At 43.3% G+C, this 21870-nt stretch overlaps 2 protein-coding genes across 2 annotated transcripts in view; both read left to right on the top strand.

The window, feature by feature from the left end:
• Positions 1–21870, top strand: part of LOC126953488 (butyrophilin subfamily 2 member A1-like) — a 92476-nt gene that overhangs the window by 11202 nt on the left and 59404 nt on the right.
• LOC126953490 (butyrophilin subfamily 2 member A1) overlaps positions 1–21870 on the top strand; it is a 41528-nt gene that overhangs the window by 1316 nt on the left and 18342 nt on the right. The window contains exons 3-5 of the mRNA XM_050788913.1: positions 18326–18414; positions 18871–18988; positions 19761–20108. Of these exons, the coding sequence (XP_050644870.1) occupies positions 18352–18414; positions 18871–18988; positions 19761–20108 (529 nt within the window). The 5' untranslated portion in view covers positions 18326–18351. The remainder of the gene's footprint in view (positions 1–18325; positions 18415–18870; positions 18989–19760; positions 20109–21870) is intronic.

Here is a 21870-nt window from a genome sequence, read left to right on the forward strand (position 1 = left end):
CAGACCTTCCTGGGAAGGAAGACACAGAAAGGGTGGAGCTGAGGGGAAGGAGGCACACACTGAGTGATACTGCAGGGAGAGTGAGGATGGAAATGCCAAGGAGAGGAGGCAATGGCTTCCCAAAGAACTTAGTCCTTCCCAGACTTCTCATGCCACCTACTGCCAGTGCCTCCTCAAAAAACGTAATGCTTCTGAGCTTTGGCCTTCATATTTTTAAGTGATGATTTCAAACTGTGTTTGTGGGGGTTGAGGTGAAGACTGAAGGAATAATACATATCCATTGGTCAAAAACCTAGTAAGAAGGAGATGATTAATTCAAACTGGGTGGCTGAAGGTTTGCGGAAAGGAGGGTTAAGGGAAAGCAACAAAGAAAAGTGCAGTGCCCCCATGGTTCCCAACAGTGGGGAGCTGTCTCCACCCCTAGCCTGGGAGGGGTAGGGAGGGGAGGCAGTTACGGGAACCCAGAGAAAGAGGTAGCTCAAAGACAGGGCTTCCTGAGAAGAGTCGTCAGGCCTTGTTAGAGCCACACCAGCTGCTGCAGGCAGAGAGGAAGCAGGAAAATAAACGGTGTGTCTCTCATTTCTTTCTCCTTCCAATCTTCTATCAGGGCCTCCCATTGGCCAAACCCAACAGCAAACCAGAGGACAAGGGAGCCCAGTGACACTGTCCTTAGAGGGCAGATTCCTGGGGCCCAAAAGAGTGTGGAGAAAGTTAAAGGGTGGAGAGTGAATCTAGGTCATATAAGTCCCCACATAGAGCCCAGCACAGAGACAGCCTTGCAGCTATTAGAACATCAGGAACTTCCTTCGTGCCCTGCCGTGGGCTGAATAAATAACGTGATTCCCCTATACTATGCTAGAGATTCATATTTTTATCCCCATTTTTCAGGTGAGGGAATGCTTTAGACGAGGCTCCACCTTGTTAAATAAATTGGATGTGTGGGAAAATAGACTGCAGAAAAGGGGTACACATTTAGCTCATGAGTGGTCAAATGAAAGTTGAAAATTGACCTCTGATCATAAAGCATTAGTGGGCAGAGTCAATGTGGGGAGGAAAACAAGAAAAACATAGAAAGAGGATGCTTGCTGCTTCCTGAGGCAGCATCAGGGTGTTGGGTTAGGCAGATGCTGAGGCAACTCTCATTTCACCCTCCTCTTCCCCTCTGGACACAAGATACCTGGGGCTTTCTCTCCTGGCATCAATGAGAGAGTCACATTTAGGGAAGGCTAGGGATGCCGGGCTCTGGACTCAGGTCTCCTCAGCACAGCCCAGGCCTTGCATGCTGAGGCTCTGAAATCCAGGAAAAATGGTTGACCCCATGGACACTTCCTCAAACTCTCTACAGCGGATGTGATTCTGGATCCCAAAACAGCAAACCCCATCCTCCTTGTTTCTGAGGACCAGAGGAGTGTGCAGCGTGCCAAGGAGCCCCAGGATCTGCCAGACAACCCTGAGAGATTTGATTGGCATTATTGTGTTCTCGGCTGTGAGAGCTTCATGTCAGGGAGACATTACTGGGAGGTGGAGGTAGGGGACAGGAAAGAGTGGCATATAGGGGTGTGTAGTAAGAATGTGCAGAGAAAAGGTTGGGTCAAAATGACACCTGAGAACGGATTCTGGACTATGGGACTGACTGATGGGAAAAAGTATCGGACTCTAACTGAGCCCAGAACCAACCTGGAACTTCCTGAATCCCCTAGGAAAGTGGGGGTCTTCCTGGACTATGAGACTGGAGATATCTCATTCTACAATGCTGTGAATGGATCCCATATTCATACTTTCCTGGACGTCTCCTTCTCTGAGCCTCTATATCCTGTTTTCAGAATTTTGACTTTGGAGCCCACTGCCCTGACCATTTGTCCAGCGCCAAAAGAAGAAGAGAGTTCCTCCAATTCTGACCGAGTGGTGATCATTAGGTGTCTCCCTAGAGACACCAGTGACCCTGGGCTTAGCTAGGGAAAGTGGGGAGCCTCAGGCTGAAGTAACTTGTCTCTGCTTCTCCCTGCCCAGCTTAGAGCTGAGGGTCTCCCCCTCTACAGCAACCAATCACAACCATAAAGCTACAGGCACACACTGAAGCACTTTACTGATACTCATTCAGTTATTCATATGCCAGTTGTTTGAGTTTAGTACCACCTTATTGTCCTCTTAGACAGATAAGGAAACTGGGGTGCAGAAAAGTGAATTAACTTTACAAAGTAGACATGACTACTTAATAACAGAGCTGGGATCTAAACAGCAGTAACTAAAATTAATGGAGAACTTAAAAATGTTCTGAGTGCTGTGTTATGAGCTTTGGTGGATGTCACTCCATTAATCCTCACAACACCCTGTCAGGTAGTCTCATTTTGCAAGTATGGAAGCTGAGGCAGGGCAACATTAAGTAACTTACATAACTCATGCAGTAATTTGTGCAGCTGGGAGATGGTCAGCTTCAGTCCCTGGCCATTTGCCCATTCTTTTCCACCGGATTCTTCGCTGATAGGAAGAACCCACCTGTAGCCCTGAGGTTCTTTTCCCAGGACAGCTCCAGGGTAAGGATCATTGTAGGTGGTTGTGGAGTTGACACTCCTGTTGACTCCTTCCCAGCTAATTATCAGAGCCTTAGACCCAGCACTCCTTGGATTAGCTCTGCAGAGTGTCTTGGTTGAGAGAATAACCTCATAGTACCCACATGACATGTGACTTGGAATGAGACTAGAGGCCCCTCGCAATAAATAATGGGGCACAGATGTGTGCCCACCCAAAAATGTGATAAGTGATATCGCAGCCAGAACCAGCCTTCTTACAGTCAAGGTTTCCAGACAGAACAAATACCCTAAAGACTCTCTGTGATATAGGAAATTTGGATGAAGGAAGCTAGAAGAATTACAGGGATGGTTTTAATCCCACTATGGACTCAGTCTTCTGGAAATAGGTCTGTCCACCCCTGGTCATTGGTGGATGTTAAACCCATATTCCTTTCAACTGATGCCTGCTAGGGAAAACTACTCCTCATTATCATCACTATTATTGCTCACCACTGTATCCCCTCTACTTGGCAAGTGGTTGTCAAGTTCTAGTCATTTAATAAAGTGTTAATAATGCTTACTCCTCAACTTGGCTTTTTCTAGACTGTGGAGTCTACTCAGCAAAGAGGAGTAGTCTGCACACCCACTGTACTCACCACAGTCTCAGTTTACCTCACTACAGCATTTTCACAAAACCCTTATTGGGTGCATTTTCTATTGCTGCCATCTGAATTATCAGAAATTTATAAACATTCTTTTTTTGTTTTGTTTTGTTTTGTTTTGTTTTTGAGACTGGATCATACCACTCCCAGGCTGGAGTACAATCTCAGCTCACTGCAACCTCCGCCTCCCAGGTTCAAGCTATTCTCCTGCCTTAGCCTCCCGAGTACCTGGGATTACAGGTGTGTGCCACCACGCCCGGCTAATTTTTTGTATTTTTAGTACAGATGGGGTTTCACCATGTTGTCCAAGATGGTCTTGATCTCCTGATCTCGTGGTCCACCCACCTCGGCCTCCCAAAGTGCTGGGATTACAGGCATGAGCCACCGCACCTGGCCTCAGAAATTCATAAACTTAAAGCAAAACAAATGTATTATCTCACTGTTCTGTAGGTGAGAAGTCCCACAGGAATCTCACCAGGCTAGAATCAAGGTGTCTGCAGGCTGGATTCTTTTCTGGAGTCTCTAAGGAAGAAACTGTTTCCTTGCTTATTCAGATTGTTGACAGAATCAGTTCCTTTCATTTATAGGACTGAGGTCCCAGTTGTTTCCCGGTTTTTAGCTAAGGGCTGTACCCACTTCTAGAGGCTGCCACACTCTGGCTCCTAGCTCGCTTCCTGTATCTTCAAAGCAGCAACAGTGCGTTGAGGCTCATCTCCTAGGTCTTTTTCTCATTGTATCTCTCTGATTCTTTCACCTTCTCCTTTTTTTTTTCACTTCTTTACTTTTTTTTTTTTCCTCTTCTTTGACAAGGACTCACTCTGTCACCCAGGCTGAAGTAGAGTGGCATGATCTCAGCTCACCACATATTTTGTCACCTGGGCTCAAGTAATCCCCCCACCTTAGCTTCCCAAGTAGCTGGGACCACAGGCCCATATCACCATGCCGGAGTATTTTCCTGTAGAGACAGGGTCTCGCCAAGTTGCCCAGGCTGGTCTCAAACTCCTGAGCTCAAGCAATCTACCCACCTTGGTCTCCCAAAGTGCTGGGTTTGTAGGCGTGAACCACTGCGCTCAGTCTGCCTTTTACTTTTAAAGACTCCTATGATTAAACTGAGATCACCCAGACAATTTAGAATAATCTTTCTATTTTAAGGTCCATAATCTTAATTCTGTGTAAAATTCATTTTACTGTGTTATACATTCTTTTCATAACTTTCATAGTGGATATAGCTCCAAGGGTGGGTGGGGGCAGCACTATTCAGCTCACCACACTGATTTGGGAAGAGATCCCAGGAAACACAAGTGCAGAAATAAATTGAGAAATGAAAGAAAGCCACTTACATGAGAAATGGGATCAAGGGTTCACTCATGAATCAGTTACCATGTGGATAACTTGGCTCAATCCCTTTTAGGACTCCGTAAGAAACCATGTTAAATGTGTGATATAGCTCAGAATCTTCCTAAGGACTACAGGGCCTGAGACTTTATCTCCACTTCCCATCCTCCTTTGCTTGAATTGGTTGAAGGTTGGCCTGGGAGTGTTAATTCTAATGCACTTTAAGATTGAGTTATATAACTGCAGAAAAGCAACTATCATGGGTGTGATAAAGCTCACAGGCAAAGGAGAAGGGAAATACTCACTGGAGGTGGGGAGGTTGTCATCTTTGCAGAAAACTGTGCCTCAGCTATTGGCAAACTGTGATAGGCCAAGAGAATATGGGATGGGACATCAACAGTGCCTGTTCTAAGGGCTCTGCCTCTGAGAATATAGTGAACACCTTTCAAGGTCTCTCTACCCTCCCTGTACCATATTTAGCATTAGTGACCTCTTCTCTTCCAATACATGTCCATATCACGTGGCCCTGCAGCCTCACCACATGGACTGGGTCTGGGATGGACATCCGACCCAGGCTAGGCCAGAGAACCAAGTTACATGTGACCAGTTACACCTTTAGTAGATGTGCATGGGAGCTGTGGGAAGAACTGTTTCTTTCATGGTGTGGACTGAAAAATGGTGGATTGCAGAGAGAACACCAAAGCCGATGAGCAGAGAGAAGGCTACAAGATGGAAAGAGTTTAGGCAAATTTCTCCTGTTTGGTTCTTTTAGAAGCCCAGTATCATTTCTTCTCTTTGAAAAAATTTGTTCTTTTGAGGCAAGGTAAATGTACTCATTAATATTGCTGTAGTCCTAATATTCAGAAGCTTATACAACTATTATAATATGTTCAGTGATTCTGTGGGTCAGGAATCTAGAATTTGAACAGGGCAGAGTAGGAATGGATTTTCTGTGTGCCAAGATGTCTAGGCCTCCCCTGGGAGTACTCCATAGCTGGAGATGACACACCCATATTACCTTCAAAGACGGTAGTTTATTGCAAAGCAAAAGGGAATCAGTGTTCACCTTGTGTCTTGGTTCTTCCAGGGTTGGCCAGTCCATAAACAACCTTGCTAAAGTGACCCTTCCTGTCTCTATCCCTCCCACTACAGAGCATGATTGGGTTAGGTTGTTACTATCTAACCGGGCACACCCCAGTAGAACTTGCTTTCTTTCTAAGCTACCCCATCTTCAACTGATCCTCTTTCTTGTCAGAACACACATGTTTCCCTCTGGCTCAGATCAACTTTGGCAGAGGCTGAGGCCTGGCTTAGCTGGATGCTTCTGGCAAAAGACCTACTTCAAAGCCCTGGGCCTTATTTCTTCAGGTAAAAAATGTAAAGTCAGATCTCATCCTGGCTGACCATGCTCTTAGACCCTTGCATCCTTCTCTTCTGCCTCTTCTCAACAGCTGCCCAGTCCTGTTTGGAATGTTCTAATACTGATGTCTTTACCCACATGAGTCACTCAACCCAGAATCTTATTTGAATTATAATCCAGAAGCATCAGGTGATGTGTGAGACTACTGTATGAGAAAGAGAAAGTTTAAGGGTCAGTCCAATGGATAAAACAGTTCTCCGAGCTTTCTTTAGCTTATTCTCATCAAAGAGCTTTCTCTGCAGAAGGAACCTACTGGTTCCTCCTTCCCAGTCCTAGAAATCCTGACCTAGAGTGGCTTAATCCTGCTAGCACCTCTCTGTCACACTCTGGTGCCAAATGACTCCAGGAACTGGGCCATGATGTGGTGGGAATGACCTTACACTGCACATGTCACTCATGCATTGAACAACAGCTGAAAGCAGAGCTTAGAGCTTAGAGCTGGGCCCTGTAAGGTGAGAGGAATCACATCCTGCAGAAGTCTATCCTGAGAAGCAGGTACACCCATCACAGCAAAGAGACAGTTCATACCTGAGTAACAATAATACAAGACATGACATGGGAACGTAGCAGGAAGAGCCGCAGACAAAACCCCTCAGACACCAAGTTAAAGAAGGAAGGGGTTTATTCGGCCAGGAGCATTGGCAGGACTCCTGTCCCAAGAGCTGAGCTCCCCGCATGAACATTTCCTGTCCCTTTTAAGGGCTCACAACTCTAAGGGGGTCCGTGTGAGAGGGTTGTGATCAATTGAGCAAGCAGCAGGTACGTAACTGGGGGCTGCATGCACTGGTAATCAGAACGGAACAGAACAGGACAGGGATTTTCACAGTGCTTTTCTATACAATGTCTGTAATCTATAGATAACCATAACCAGTTAGGTCAGGGTTGATCTCTAACTACCAGGCCTAGGGCTCAGTGCTGGGCTGTCTGCCTGTGGATTTCATTTCTGCCTTTTAGTTTTTACTTCTTTCTTTGGAGGCAGAAATTGGGCATAAGACAATATGAGGGGTGTTCTACTCCCTTATTCCCCTCCTTTGAGACTCTCTCTCATTTTATTAGTGGGAGTTCTCACCTTTATCTTCACTACGTATGTCTTTCTGCATGACAGATCAATAGTGATTCATGTAGTACACTTGTGCTGAAGCATTCTGGTGAACTAGAGTAGCGATGAAACCTTTTACCATTTGAATGAGTGCAGGTAGTAAACAAGGGATCAGTAAGCAGGTTCCTATTACTACTATAATTTTTATGATAAGAGTTTTAAATCCTCTTAGTGCTGGGAACCTTTTTTTTTTTTTTTTATGCTTTAAGTTCTAGGGTACATGTGCACAACATCCAGGTTTGTTACATATGTATATATGTGCCATGTTAGTGTGCTGCATCCATTAACTCATAATTTACATTAGGTATATCTCCTAATGCTATCCCTCTCCCGTCCCCCCAACCCCACGACAGGCCCCGGTGTGTGATGTTCCCCTTCCTCTGTCCAAGTGTTTTCATTGCTCAGTTCCCACCTATGAATGAGAACATGCAGTGTTTGTTTTTTTGTCTTTGCGATATTTTGCTGAGAATAATGGTTTCCAGCTTCATCCATGTCCCTACAAAGAGCATGAACTCATCCATTTTTATGGCTGCATAGTATTCCATGGTGTATATGTGCCACATTTTCTTAATCCAGTCTATCATTGATGGACTTTTGGGTTGGTTCCAAGTCTTTGCTATTGTGAATAGTGCCACAATAAACATACATGTACATGTGTCTTTATAGCAGCATGATTTATAATCCTTTGGATATATACCCAGTAATGGGATGGCTGTGTCAAATGGTATTTCTAGATCCTTGAGGAATCGCCATACTGTTTTCCACAATTGTTGAACTAGTTTACAGTCCCACCAACAGTGTAAAAGTGTTTCTATTTCTCCATATCCTCTCCAGCACCTGTTGTTTCCTGACTTTTTAATGATCGCCATTTTAACTGGTGTGAGATAGTATCTCATTGTGGTTTTGATTCGCATTTCTCTGATGGCCAGTGATGATGAGCATTTTTTCATGTGTCTGTTGGCTGCATAAATGTCTTCTTTTGAGAAGTGTCTGTTTATATCCTTTGCCCACTTTTTGATGGGGTTGTTTGATTTTTTTCTTGTTAAGTTTGTTTGAGTCCTTTGTAGATTCTGGATATTAGCCCTTTGTCAGATGAGTAGATTGCAAAAATTTTCTCTCATTCTGTAGGTTGCCTGTTCACTCTGATGGTAGTTTCTTTTACTGCGCAGAGGCTCTTTAGTTTAATTAGATCCCATTTGTCAATTTTGGCTTTTGTTGCCATTGCTTTTGGTGTTTTAGACATGAAGTCCTTTCCTATGCCTATGTCCTGAATGGTATCGCCTAGGTTTTCTTCTAGGGTTTTTACGGTTTTAGGTTTAACATTTAAGTCTTTAATCCATCTTGAATTAATTTTTGGACAAAGTGTAAGGAAGGGGTCCAGTTTCAGCTTTCTACATATGACTAGCCAGTTTTCCCAGCACCATTTATTAAATAGGGAATCCTTTCCCTATTTCTTCTTTTTGTCATGTTTGTCAAAGATCAGATGGTTGTACATGCGTGGTATTATTTCTGAGGGCTCTGTTCTGTTCCATTGGTCTATATCTCTGTTTTGGTACCAGTACCATGCTGTTTTGCTTAAAGTAGCCTTGTAGTATAGTTTGAAGTCAGGTAGCGTGATGCCTCCAGCTTTGTTCTTTTGGCTTAGGATTGTCTTGGCAATATGGGCTCTTTTTTGCTTCCATATGAACTTTAAAGTAGTTTTTTCCAATTCTGTGAAGAAAGTCATTGGTAGCTTGTTGGGGATGGCATTGAATCTATAAATTACCTTGGACAGTATGGCCATTTTCACGATATCGATTCCTTCTATCCATGAGCATGGAATGTTCTTCCATTTGTTTGTGTCCTCTTTTATTTCACTGAGCAGTGGTTTGTAGTTATCCTTGAAGAGGTCCATCACATCCCTTGTAAGTTGGATTCCTGGGTATTTTGTTCTCTTTGAAGCAATTGTGAATGGGAGTTCACTCATGATTTGGCTCTCTGTCTGTTATTGGGTTATAAGAATGCTCATGACTTTTGCACATTGATTTTGTATCCTGAGACTTTGCTGAAGTCGCTTATCAGCTTAAGGAGATTTTGGGCTGAGACGATGGGGTTTTCTAAATATATAGTCATGTCATCTGCAAACAGGAACAATTTGACTTCCTCTTTTCCTTTGAGTACCCTTTATTTCTCTCTACTCCCTGGTTGCCCTGGCCAGAACTTCCAACACTATGTTGAGTAGGAGTGGTGAGAGAGGGCATCCCTGTCTTGTGCCAGTTTTCAAAGGGAATGCTTCCAGGTTTTGCCCATTCAGTATGATATTGGCTGTGGGTTTGTCATACATAGTTCTTATTATTTTGAGATACGTCCCATCAATACTGAGTTTATGGAGAGTTTTTAGCATGGAGGACTGTTGAATTTTATCAAAGGCCTTTTCTGCATCTATTGAGATAATCATGTGGTTTTTGTCTTTGGTTCTGTTTATATGATGGATTACATTTATTGATTTGCATATGTTGAACCAGCCTTGCATCCCAGGGATGAAGCCCACTTGATCATGGTGGATAAGCTTTTTGATGTGCTGCTGGATTTGGTTTGCCAGTATTTTATTGAGGATTTTTGCATCAATGCTCATCAGGGATATTGGTCTAAAATTCTCTTTTTATGTTGTGTCTCTGCCAGGCTTTGGTATCAGGATGATGCTGGCCTCATAAAATGAGTTAGGGAGGATTCCCTCTTTTTCTATTGATTGGAATAGTTTCAGAAGGAATGGTACCAGCTCTTCCTTGTACCTCTGGTAGAATTCGGCTGTGAATCTGTCTGGTCCTGGACTTTTTTTGGTTGGTAGGCTATTAATTATTGCCTCAATTTCAGAGCCTGTTATTGGTCTATTCAGGGATTCAACTTCTTCCTGTTTTAGTCTTGGGAGAGTGTATGTGTCCAGGAATTTATCCATTTCTTCTAGATTTTCTAGTTTATTTGGGTAGAGGTGTTTATAGTGTTCTCTGATGGTAGTTTATATTTCTGTGGGGTCGGTGGTGCAATCCCCTTTATCATTTTTTATTGCATCTATTTGATTCTTCTCTCTTTTCTTCTTTATTAGTCTTGCTAGTGGTCTGTCAATTTTGTTGATCTTTTCAAAAAACCAGCTCCTGGATTCATGGATTTTTTGACGGGTTTTTTGTGTCTCTATCTCCTTCAGTTCTGCTCTGATCTTAGTTATTTCTTGCCTTCTGCTGACTTTTGAATGTGTTTACTCTTGCTTCTCTAGCTCTTTTAATTGTGATGTTATTGTGTCAATTTTAGATCTTTCCTGCTTTCTCTTGTGGGCATTTAGTGCTATAAATTTCCCTCTACACACTGCTTTAGATGTGTCCCAGAGATTCTGGTATGTTGTGTCTTTGTTCTCATTGGTTTAAAAGAACATCTTTATTTCTGCCTTCGTTTCATTATGTACCCAGTAGTCATTCAGGAGCAAGTTTTTCAGTTTCCATGTAGTTGAGCGGTTTTGAGTGAGTTTCTTAATCCTGAATTCTAGTTTGATTGCACTGTGGTCTGAGAGACCGTTTGTTATAATTTCTGTTCTTTTACATTTGCTAAGGAGTGCTTCACTTCCAACTTTGTGGTCAATTTTGGAGTAAGTGCAATGTGGTGCTGAGAAGAATGTATATTTTGTTGATTTGAGGTGGAGAGTTCTGTAGATGTCCATTAGGTCCACTTGGTGCAGAGCTGAATTCAATTCCTGGATATTCTTTTTAACTTTCCGTCTCGTTGATCTGTCTAATGTTGATAGTGGGGTGTTAAAGTCTCCCATTATTGTTGTGTGGGAGTCTAAGTCTCTTTGTAGGTCTCTAAGGAATTGCTTTATGAATCTGGGTGCTCCTGTATTGGGTGCATATATATTTCAGATAGTTAGCTCTTCTTGTTGAATTGATCCTTTACCATTATGTAATGGTCTTCTTTGTCTCTTTTGATCTTTGTTGGTTTAAAGTCTGTTTTATCAGAGACTAGGATTGCAATCCCTGCCTTTTTTTGTTTTCCATTTGCTTGGTAGATCTTCCTCCATTCCTTTATTTTGAGCCTATGTGTGTCTCTGCACATGAGATGGGTCTCCTGAATACATCACCCTGATGGGTCTTGACTCTTTATCCAATTTGCCAGTCTGTGTCTTTTAATTGCAGCATTTGGCCTATTTACATTTAAGGTTAATATTGTTATGCATAAATTTGATCCTGTCATTATGACGTTAGCTGGTTATTTTGCTCGTTAGTTGATGCAGTTTCTTCCTATCATCGATGATCTTTACAATTTGTCATGTTTTTGCAGTGGCTGGTACCACTTGTTCCTTTCCATGTTTAGTGCTTCCTTCAGGAGCTCTTGTAGGGCAGGCCTGGTGGTGACGAAATCTCTCAGCATTTGCTTGTCTGTGAAGGATTTTATTTGTCCTTCACTTATGAAGCTTAGTTTGGCTGAATATGAAATTTTGGGTTAAAATTCTTTTCTTTAAGAATGTTGAATATTGGCCCCCACTCTCTTCTGGCTTGTAGAGTTTCTGCCAAAAGATCCACTGTTAGTCTGATGGGCTTCCCTTTGTGGGTAACCCGACCTTTCTCTCTGGCTGCCCTTAACATTTTTTCCTTCATTTCAACTTTGATGAATCTGACAATTATGTGTCTTGGAGTTGTTCTTCTTGAGGAGTATCTTTGTGGCATTCTCTGTATTTCCTGAATTTGAGTGTTGACCTGCCTTGATATGTTGGGGATGTTCTCCTGGATAATATCCTGCAGAGTGTTTTCCAACTTGGTTCCATTCTCCCCATCACTTTCAGGTACACCAATCAGATGTAAATTTGGTATTTTCACATAGTCCCATATTTCTTGGAGGTTTTGTTCATTTCTTTTTACTCTTTTTTCTCTAAACTTCTCTTCTCACTTCATTTCATTCATTTGATCTTCAATCACTGATACCCTTTCTTCCAGTTGATTAAATCAGCTACTGAAGCTTGTGCATTTGTCACATAGTTCTCATGCCATGGTTGTCAGCTCCATCTACACTGGTTATTCTAGTTATCCATTTGTCTAATCTTTTTTCAAGATTTTTAGCTTCTTTGCGATGGGTTTGAGCTTCCTCCTTTAGTGCAGAGAAGTTTGATCATCTAAAGCCTTCTTCTCTCAACTCGTCAAAGTCATTCTCCGTCCAGCTTTGTTCTGTTGCTGGCGAGGAGTTGTGTTCCTTTGGAGGGGGAGAGGTGCTCTGATTTTTAGAATTTGCAGCTTTTCTGCTCTGTTTTTTCCCCATCTTTGTGGTTTTATCTACCTTTGGTCTTTGATGATGGTGACGTGCAGATGGGGTTTTTGTGTGGATGTCCTTTCTGTTTATTAGTTTTCCTTCTAACAGTCAGGACCCTCAGCTGCAGTCTGTTGGAGTTTGCTGGAGGTCCACTCCAGACCCTATTTGCCTGGGTATCACCAGCGGAGGCTGCAGAACAGCGAATATTGCTGAACAGCAAATGTTGCTGCCTGATTGTTCCTCTGGAAGCTTCGACTCAGAGGGGTACCCATCCATGTGGGGTGTCAGTCTGCCCCTACTGGTGGGTGCCTCCCAGTTAGGCTACTTGGGGGTCAGGGAACCACTTGAGGAGGCAGTCTGTCCGTTCTCAGATCTCACACTACATGCTGGGAGAACCACTACTCTCTTCAAAGCTGTCAGATAGAGACATTTAAGTCTGCAGAGGTTTCTGCTGCCTTTTGTTCGGCTATGCCCTGCCCCCAGAGGTGGAGTCTACAGAGGCAGGCAGGACTCCTTGAGCTGCGGTAGGCTCCACCCAGTTCGAGTTTCCCGGCTGCTTTGTTTACTTACTCAAGCCTCAGCAATGGCGGGCCCCCCTCCCCAGCCTCACCGCCACCTTGCAGTTCAATCTCAGACTGTTGTGCTAGCAGTGAGTGAGGCTCCATGGGCATGGGACCCTCCGAGCCAGATGCAGGATATAATCTCCTGATGTGCCATTTGCTAAGACCATTGGAAAAGTGCAGTATTAGGGTGGGAGTGACCCAATTTTCCAGGTGCCGTCTGTCACAGCTTCCCTTGGCTAGGAAAGGGAATTCCCTGACCCCTTGTGCTTCCTGGGTGAGGTGATGCCTCGCCCTGCTTTGGCTCATGCTCGGTGGGCTGCACCCACTGTCCTGCACCCACTGTCTGACAAGCCCCAGTGAGATGAACCCGGTACCTCAGTTGGAAATGCAGAAATCACTCATCTTCTGTGTCGTTCATGCTGAGAGCTGTAGACTGGAGCTGTTCCTATTCGGCCATCTTTGAACCGTCAATCGGGAACCATTTTCAAACATAGCCTCAGGGTCAAATCTGTGCCATGCTTGTACAGGTACATGTGCCAGTTTCATCATGTCTTTACTATATCTTTGACTACTTGCCCGTGATCATCTACATACAGGCAGCAATTGTTAAGATTAAATTTTCCACAGACTTCTCCTTCAGCTGCTAGCAAGTAGTCGAGAGTTAATCTATTTTGATAGATAGCATTTCTCATCTGAGTTTCTTGCCGGGCCAGAACAGTCAAGGCTTTATCAGTTTTATTAGTGATGATCTCCAAGACAGCTTGCAACAGACCCCCATTTACATGATTCTGTTGAGCACGTAAATGGGGGGCTGGTATCCCCATGAGCCATCTCATCCAGAGTATTGTATAATTTTTTCAGGAGGCCATGCATCATCTTTTCAATTACCTATGGCTATGTTTCGCTTGTCATGGGAAGCATAGACAAGGAAGCCCAAGAGTTCACCTGTTTTTATGGGCAGTAGGAAGAAAGATGGTTTAATAGTGCCAATAACACAACTACCTGTCCACTGATCAGGCAGCTTAGTGTAGGCTCTATGTCCACATATCCAGTATAGCCCAGTGGGGGCCGTCTAGTCCCGGTGGGATTCTGGGTGGGCCTTAACGGTCTGCAACTTTGGACATTTACTGAATGGATTTTTCTCTATGTGGTTTGAACTCCACCAGGTAACTGTTTTTGTGGTACCGTTACACAGTTTTTGTCCCAGGCAACTAAGTCGTCCTACAGGATGAATGAATTCTTTCCCTTTTCTAGCTATGCAATATTGTCCAATAATTGAGACTTTTAGAACCAAGAAATGATCAGGGTGATTCTTTTGGGCTGGGAATTCATCAGGAACTGGGTCTGTAGACACTAATTCTCGGGCTTTCTATGGCCATTGATTTCCCATTTAAGTTCATCCACAAACATAACATGAAGTGACATTTAGAGACTGGGTTACATGCTCGGCTAATTGCAAAAACAAATTTCTGGTTTTTCCTGGAGTCTCTGGTACTGGCACATTTAGTTCATCATAGAAAGTCCAAAATACTGGTTCTGGAGAGAGTTTACGAACCTCCTCTTTTACTAAGATATTTACTCTAGGATCTAGTCCTTTTCCATCGATGCCCAGAGATACATGTTCTCCTTTTTTCCACCTTGGGGTTAAGGGATTTGTAATTACTAATTTCAAGGGGTTGCAGCTTCCACTTGTACAGGAGGGGCTGCCTTCTCCTTTTTGGAGCTAAACAGGATATTTTTCATCCTTTTTCTAAGTAGCCTAGAAGACACAAGACAGTAATTACACACATTTGCACATAAGCCTAATTCATGGCAGATATACTTATTTCCTGCCGTATAACTTTTTGTTTCTCAATTTAAAGAACTGCCTCCTATTCCATGCCGATTGCTATTGATAGTGGCACAAGCATTAAATTTTAGGGTTATATGCTTGGGGACTCCTCTTTCTTCTGTCCTAGCTATTACTTTACTTTTATCACCTAGAAAAGGACTAGTCTTTAATTTTATTTTAAAAACTGTGATCATGGGAGGCTTAAAATGGGTCATAATACACATCAGGTTGGTTATTTCCTGGGCTACATACCTTGGATAGAATAGCATTATACAAACAAGTTTCTTTTAGAGTCCCAGTACGCTTATAATAACCATAAAATAATAGGACTGTAGCAATCTTTTGTCCTACCTCAGTGACTTGATGCATATACTGGGAACAGTCCTCAGTCTGAGGAAGATCAGTTGAAGTCCTTACTGTACAAGTACAAATTTTAAGAAAAATGAATCCCGCAATGAGTTTCCTCATGCTTCGGCCTTGCGTAGACCAGTTTCTGGGTGTGACTGGAGCAGGGCTTGTTGTCTTTTTCAGAGTCGCTTTGCAGGGGTTGGCGAAGCTGCTCCCGTCCACGTATGGCTCCCAGTCTACTGATGTTTAAGGATGGTCTTGGAGGTAGGGCCCACTAGAATAAACTGAGTCCAACACCTCTACATAGTTATGTTAACTAGGCTCTCTGATACCGGGAGCAAGGTGGCAGAGTTTAGGGTGTTGCAAACTTCAATGGTTATGTGGGGATTTTCACAGAGCAAGCTTTGGTATCTAGTTAGTCTAGCATTCATTAGCTAATGATGTCCTTTGGTATTTATTAAAGTCACCACAGCATGGGGGGACTTTATGTCTAGGTTTTGCCTAAGAGTTAGCTTATCTGCTTCTTGTGTTAACAGGGCCATTGCTGCCAGGGCCCTTAGATATGGGGGCCAGCCCTTGGAAACCCTGTCTAGTTGTTTTGAGAGATAAGCCACTGGCCTTGGCCAGGGCCCCACAGTCTGAGTTAAAACTCCAACTGTCATTTTTTCTCTTTCTGACACATAGAGTGTAAAATGTTTTGTCAGGTCAGGTAGCCCCAGGGCTGGGGCCGATCTGAGTTTTTCTTTTAACTCATGAAAAACTCATTGCTGTTGGTTGTAATAGATGTAGTTTATCCAATCTACATTTTTATTAACTGTCATCTACTAAAATATTGACTTAAATCCTGTAGCTATTTGATTTCAAGCTTCAAAATTATCTGATATTCCTTGCGGGGTTCCAATTGCATCTAAATAGATGTGAGAGTCAAAAGACCCATAAGGGGCTTCTCTTGCTTTACGATGTCTTATTTTTCCTCCCTCTGGTTGATGAAATGCCAGGGTGAAAGGGATAGCCAAAAGGACTAAAGCACAAGTGCCACTCCAGTTATTTGGCCGAGTGCCCAGTAAAGGTCCACCACGATACCACCACACATCCACTCGGGGATGAGAAAGGGCTGACTGATTGATAAGCTCTTGAAAATTCTTAAGCTCATTGCATCCCTTCAGGTCTCCAGGGAATGCTAAGTTTCCTCCTTCTCGTGAGAGACACGAAGTGAACTTAGTGTTGGGAGATGGAAGCTGGATGGCCCTCAGGGGCTGACCCACAGGGTGCCGGACTTCGGGATATAGAAGTGAGAGCTTGGCATGACTTACTACTCCAGGCTGTAGATTCCTGGAAAAGAACTACCATACAACCTATGCCTGGTCGACTGGAGGACCACCTTAGTGGAAGGGGTGAATCTGGGCCTCTGGCCTGCCATGTGCAGAAGCATAACAATTGCTTATGTTTAACGTGCAGATGGAATATTTGATCCTTTTTTTTTTGAGATGGAGTCTCAAATACTTTACTATTGCCCAGTCTGAGGAGAGTCAGGAAGGACAGAAGTACTTTTCTGAAATAGAAAGCTGTCTTTGACTTGGCAAGTCTCCACAGGGTATAACAAGGCAAGCATTAAATGCAGTAGTTTGAGGCGAAATTGACTTGGTTATGTTAATAACTAGATGGTCAGTAATAGAATGAGGAAAGAAGAAAGAGTAACAGAATAGATGAAAAGAGTTAAATTTTTTTTTTTTTTTTTTTTGAGACGGAGTCTCGCTCTGTCGCCCAGGCTGGAGTGCAGTGGCGCGATCTCGGCTCACTGCAAGCTCCGCCTCCCGGGTTCACGCCATTCTCCTGCCTCAGCCTCCCGAGTAGCTGGGACTACAGGCGCCCACAACCGCGCCCGGCTAATTTTTTGTATTTTTAGTAGAGACGGGGTTTCACCGTGGTCTTGATCTCCTGACCTTGTGATCCGCCCGCCTCGGCCTCCCAAAGTGCTGGGATTACAGGCGTGAGCCACCGCGCCCGGCCTAAGAGTTAAATTTTTCTTAGCTTTAGTTTGGTAGGGTTTTCCCCTGGGACTATGGCCCACGACTCTGGAGGGGGTGGCACTTTCTTGACTGCGGTGTCATAAGTCCATCCTTTTTTGCTGTATGAACAGCAGTCTTGGTAGTTAGCAGCACAAGGTAGGGTCCTTCCCAGGCTGGCTGGGGTTTTTCTTCTTTCCACCCTTTGATGAGAACATGATCTTCAGGCTGGTGCTGATTTACCGGAAATTCTAGGGGTGGTACATGTGCTAAAAGACTAAACCAAGTATATAATTTTTAAGAAATTGACCTTTTGTTTTCAATGTGGGGACTTTGGCAGTGGACTTTATTGTCCTCAGTACCTTTTTACTGAGAAATTTTCTTTAACACCTATTTTTATTAGTTTTTAAACCAAAGAAAGTCAAATACTATTTTACATTTAACAATGCTTCCTGTATGATTTTTATACCAGATAAGCTAAATTTTACCTTTATATTAGGGTGTTATTAATGTTAAACCCAATTTTAATAAAACCTTGTAGACATATTTATCCAATTTTTAATGTTTGACCATAAGATAAGATTTTATAGACTCTTTTTAACCTTTTATAATTTTTGCTAAAGAGCAGGTTGGTACTTTAAGAAAAACCTGTTATGTTTTTATTTTAATGTCCAGTTTACAGAAAAACTGGATGATACCTCTTTAACTTTAGTCAATGTTTACACACAGAATTTTTGTTTCCAATTAACATTTTAAAACTTGATTAAACCTTTAAAACAAAATATACATATTTTTAACCTTTTAATGTAGGTACAACTTTACATTCTTATGCCTCCTTATAATTATTCTACCAAAAGTATATTTTACTTTTCTTATATACCTTGTACATAAACTGTTTATTTAATAGTTTTACATTTAGGATGCCTACTTACTTTTAAATTATACAACATTTCTTGCATGAATTTCTTTTTATAACCATTTTCTTACGACTTTCACAGATAATTCTTTGACATGCCTTAACTTTTTTCACTTGTTGCAAACATCCTCTCTTTTTTTTCAAAAATGGTAATCAGAACAGAACAGAACCGGTAATCAGAACGGAACAGAACAGGACAGGAATTTTTACAATGCTTTTCCATACAACCCCTGGAATCTATAGATAACATAACGGGTTAGGTCAGGGGTTAATCTTTAACTACCAGGCCCAGGGTGCAGCACTGAGCTGTCTGCCTATGGATTGCATTTCTGCCTTTAATTTTTACTTGCTCTTTCTTTGGAGGCAGAAATCGGGCATAATACAATATGAGGGATGGTCTCCTCCCTTAATTTGAGAACCAGAGGAGAAAAGAAAATGCAACGTCAATTCTCGAAGGTAGGAAAGGGAGGGGAGGCTCCAGGGTGGGCACAGGAGGTGGGGGAAGCAGGATCTCCTGTGGACATGAGATGGGGTTCTGGGAGAGGGGAAGCCCACTGGTGGGTAGGTGCGGCCTGGCCTGGCTTAGCCTCGGGTGACCCAGCCTGGGTCTCCGGGAGGAGGAAGTGAAGGGAGGAGGGTGTGATAGAATCCAGTGACAACTGAAGAAACCAGATTCTGGCCAGAGAAGTCAGCCGAGGAGGGCAGAAAAACACCCCCTTGATCTTGGCATTGATGGCTTATTTCATGGAATGTTTAAGGAATCCCTCTCTCAGGAGATACCTCAGCTCTCGGATGCAGGGGACTCCATGACGTTGGGGCACTGATGAGACCTACTTGAGTAACGGGAGAGGTTGGGCCCGACCAGCACTGAGGTGCCAAGACTCCTAGGCTGATTCTGCTCTGTAACCCTAGGCTTCCCGTCCCTGCCTGCCCTGGGTGCTCATGGAACCAGCTGCTGCCCTGCACTTCTCCCTGCCAGCCTCCCTCATCCTCCTCCTCCTTCTTCTCCGACTGTGTGCACTGGTCTCAGGTAACGATGTGTCCCACTTGCTGCTGTTACCTATCAGAAAGGAACATCAACTATGTAGTCTGCAAAGGGAAAAAAAGAAAGAAGGACTATGGAGTTGTTGACTTATCCTTTAATTTTGAACATGTTCACTGAATTTACACCAGCACTGTCCAAAAGAAATACAGTGAGGCACAGAGGCCAATTGTACAATTGCAGGTACAATTGCATGTTTTTTAAAAAAATTAAGTTTTACTTTTTATTTTAAAAAGTGAAAAGAAATATGAAATAAGTTTGTATACTATATTTTGTTTTGCCCCAAATAATCAAACATGAATATTTAAATACTTAGTTAATATACCATATTACCAATGAGATAGTCAATATTTTGAAATTTTAAATCTTAATAATCCTGTGTGTATTTTACACTTACAACTAATTTCAACTGGAACTAGCTAGTGGGTAGGTGCTCTATTGCATGGCTCAAGTTTACACTACATTCAGGCACAGCGCAGGATTGGGGAATGGAGGAAAAACCCCTCAAGGACACAGGGTGCACAGAGGGTGCTCAGGGCAGGCTCCCCAGGGTTTCCTTCATGAAGCAGAAGCATATTTTATAGTTACTGCTCCCAGGGGTGCTATTGACACCCACAGCTACTGGTCCCCAGATTTCTCACCCAAAGAGACCCTATGGCCATGGAAAGAATATGTTTATCCCTGGAATATCTGCTTCCCTTTCTGCCTTAGAAATGTGATGGCTGATGTCTTTGTCTGACTCTACCCCTTTGTTGAACAGCCCAGTTTACTGTCGTGGGGCCCACTGATCCCATCCTGGCCAAGGTGGGAGAAAACACTATGTTACGCTGCCATCTGTCACCCGAGAAAAATGCTGAGGACATGGAGGTGCGGTGGTTCCGGTCTCAGTTCTCCCCAGCAGTGTTTGTGTATAAGGGTGGAAGGGAGAGAACAGAGGAGCAGATGGAGGAGTACCGAGGAAGAACCACCTTTGTGAGCAAAGACATCAGCAGGGGCAGCGTGGCCCTGATCATACACAACGTTACAGCTCAGGAGAACGGCACCTACCACTGTTACTTCCAAGAAGGCAGGTCCTACGATGAGGCCATCCTGCACCTCATGGTGGCAGGTGCGTTGCTTCATTTTGCTTTGTTACTTTGGCACAGTGTGACTCTGGGGAAGGTTTCTCTCCCAACCTCATGCCCATTGCAGACCAGCAAATTTTTCTCTGGAATCCCATTTCCACAGAGAGATTCCACAGGGACACTCTCCCTGTGGAAACGGAATTCCAGGGAAAAATCCTTGCTCCTGCACAAGGGCCACATGAGTGGGTTTGCCCTGCTAAACCAAGTGCTTCACTTCTTGAGAAGCACACGCAGAATTCAGCTGAGGCCGTGAGCAGGGGAAAATGGTCACTCTCAGAAGAAAAGTCTTATGCATGCTTTAGCATTGAACTGTGCACTTCTTTTTTTTTTTTTTTTTTTTTTTTTTTTTTTTCTTTTTGAGACAGAGTCTTGCTCTGTTGCACCCTCGCTGGCACAATCTCGTCTCACTGCAACCTCTGCCTCCCAGGTTGCACTTCTGATAGTGAGAGGAGACACTGTCAATAATTGTTCCAAGACAACTGGAATCAACAACGATTACCCAGAGAACGGCGACATATCAAATCTTACTTCCTGATAAATATTAACCCTGACTTCTTCTTTCCCAAAATGCTGATTGCAGAGAGAGTGACTTATTGTAAATAGATGGTTTCATTAAAGCAAGACGAAATACAGAAGCAAAACTATACATAGTTCCTGCTAACTCCATAGAGAAAGACTAAAAAGTTCACTGGGAGGTAATAGGGAAGCCTTCAACATAAAAATGCATTTAAACTGGGATTTCTAGGAGTTTGTTAAAATGACATTAAGTGATTACTTCAGTTTTGGGGTTAGTGTATTATGCTTTAAAAGGTATATCTGGGCCAGGCGCAGTGGTTCACACCTGTAATACGAGCACTTTGGGAAGCAGAGGCAGGTGGATTTCTTGAGGCCAGGAGTTCAAGACCAGCCTGGCCAACATGGTGCAACCCCATCTCTACTAAAAATACAAAAACATTAGCCAGGCTTTGTGGAATGTGCCTGTAATCTCAACTTCTTGGGAGCCTAAGGCATGAGAATTGCTTGAACCCAGGAGGCAGAGGTTGCAGGGAGCCAAGATCTTACCACATCACTCCAGCCTGGGCGACAGAGCAAGACTCTGTATCAAATATTAAACAACAACAACAAACAGATATGTTTGAGGACTGAAAAAGCCTTTCGGGAGCAGGATAATCTGTGGTGGCATTTCACTCCATCAGACCAGAGGATGTGCAGACTAGGGAATTGGGTCCTTCCCTGGGGGCCTCAAATCATAACAGGTAAGAGACCCCATCTTTGCTACACACAAAGGCAACCTTGCATCTGATTAAAACACAATATCATGAAAGGAGGGTTTCTTGACACTGAGTCCTCACTGTGTTCATAGCAGCGCTCTAGGTTTGACCAGTTATGGTTTCTGTGCGGCAGGAATCTGCCATTCTTTGCCTGTAAAACTGACACTGGCCTGGCTTTCCCCACTCTGAATTGGGTTGCGTAGGACTTTTTGTTTACTGTATTCTCTTTGTTAGGTTTATTGGTGGCTGATTTTGCCCTTAAATCTATTTTGTCATGCTTGCCTGTATTGGACCTCATGGAATGTTTTGAAGAACTTTGTTTTCCAATTTGCTAAGTTATTTTAATTTTTATTCTACTGAGCCTTTAAATGTACAAGTAGTCTTTTCTCTTGATAAAAATTAAAGTGACCCTGGGCTCGGTGCGGTAATTCATGCCTATAACCCTAGCACTTTGGGAGGCCAAGGCAGGTGGCTC

The sequence above is a fragment of the Macaca thibetana genome, chromosome 4 (genome assembly GCF_024542745.1).
Source record: "Macaca thibetana thibetana isolate TM-01 chromosome 4, ASM2454274v1, whole genome shotgun sequence".
NCBI lineage: Eukaryota > Metazoa > Chordata > Mammalia > Primates > Cercopithecidae > Macaca > Macaca thibetana.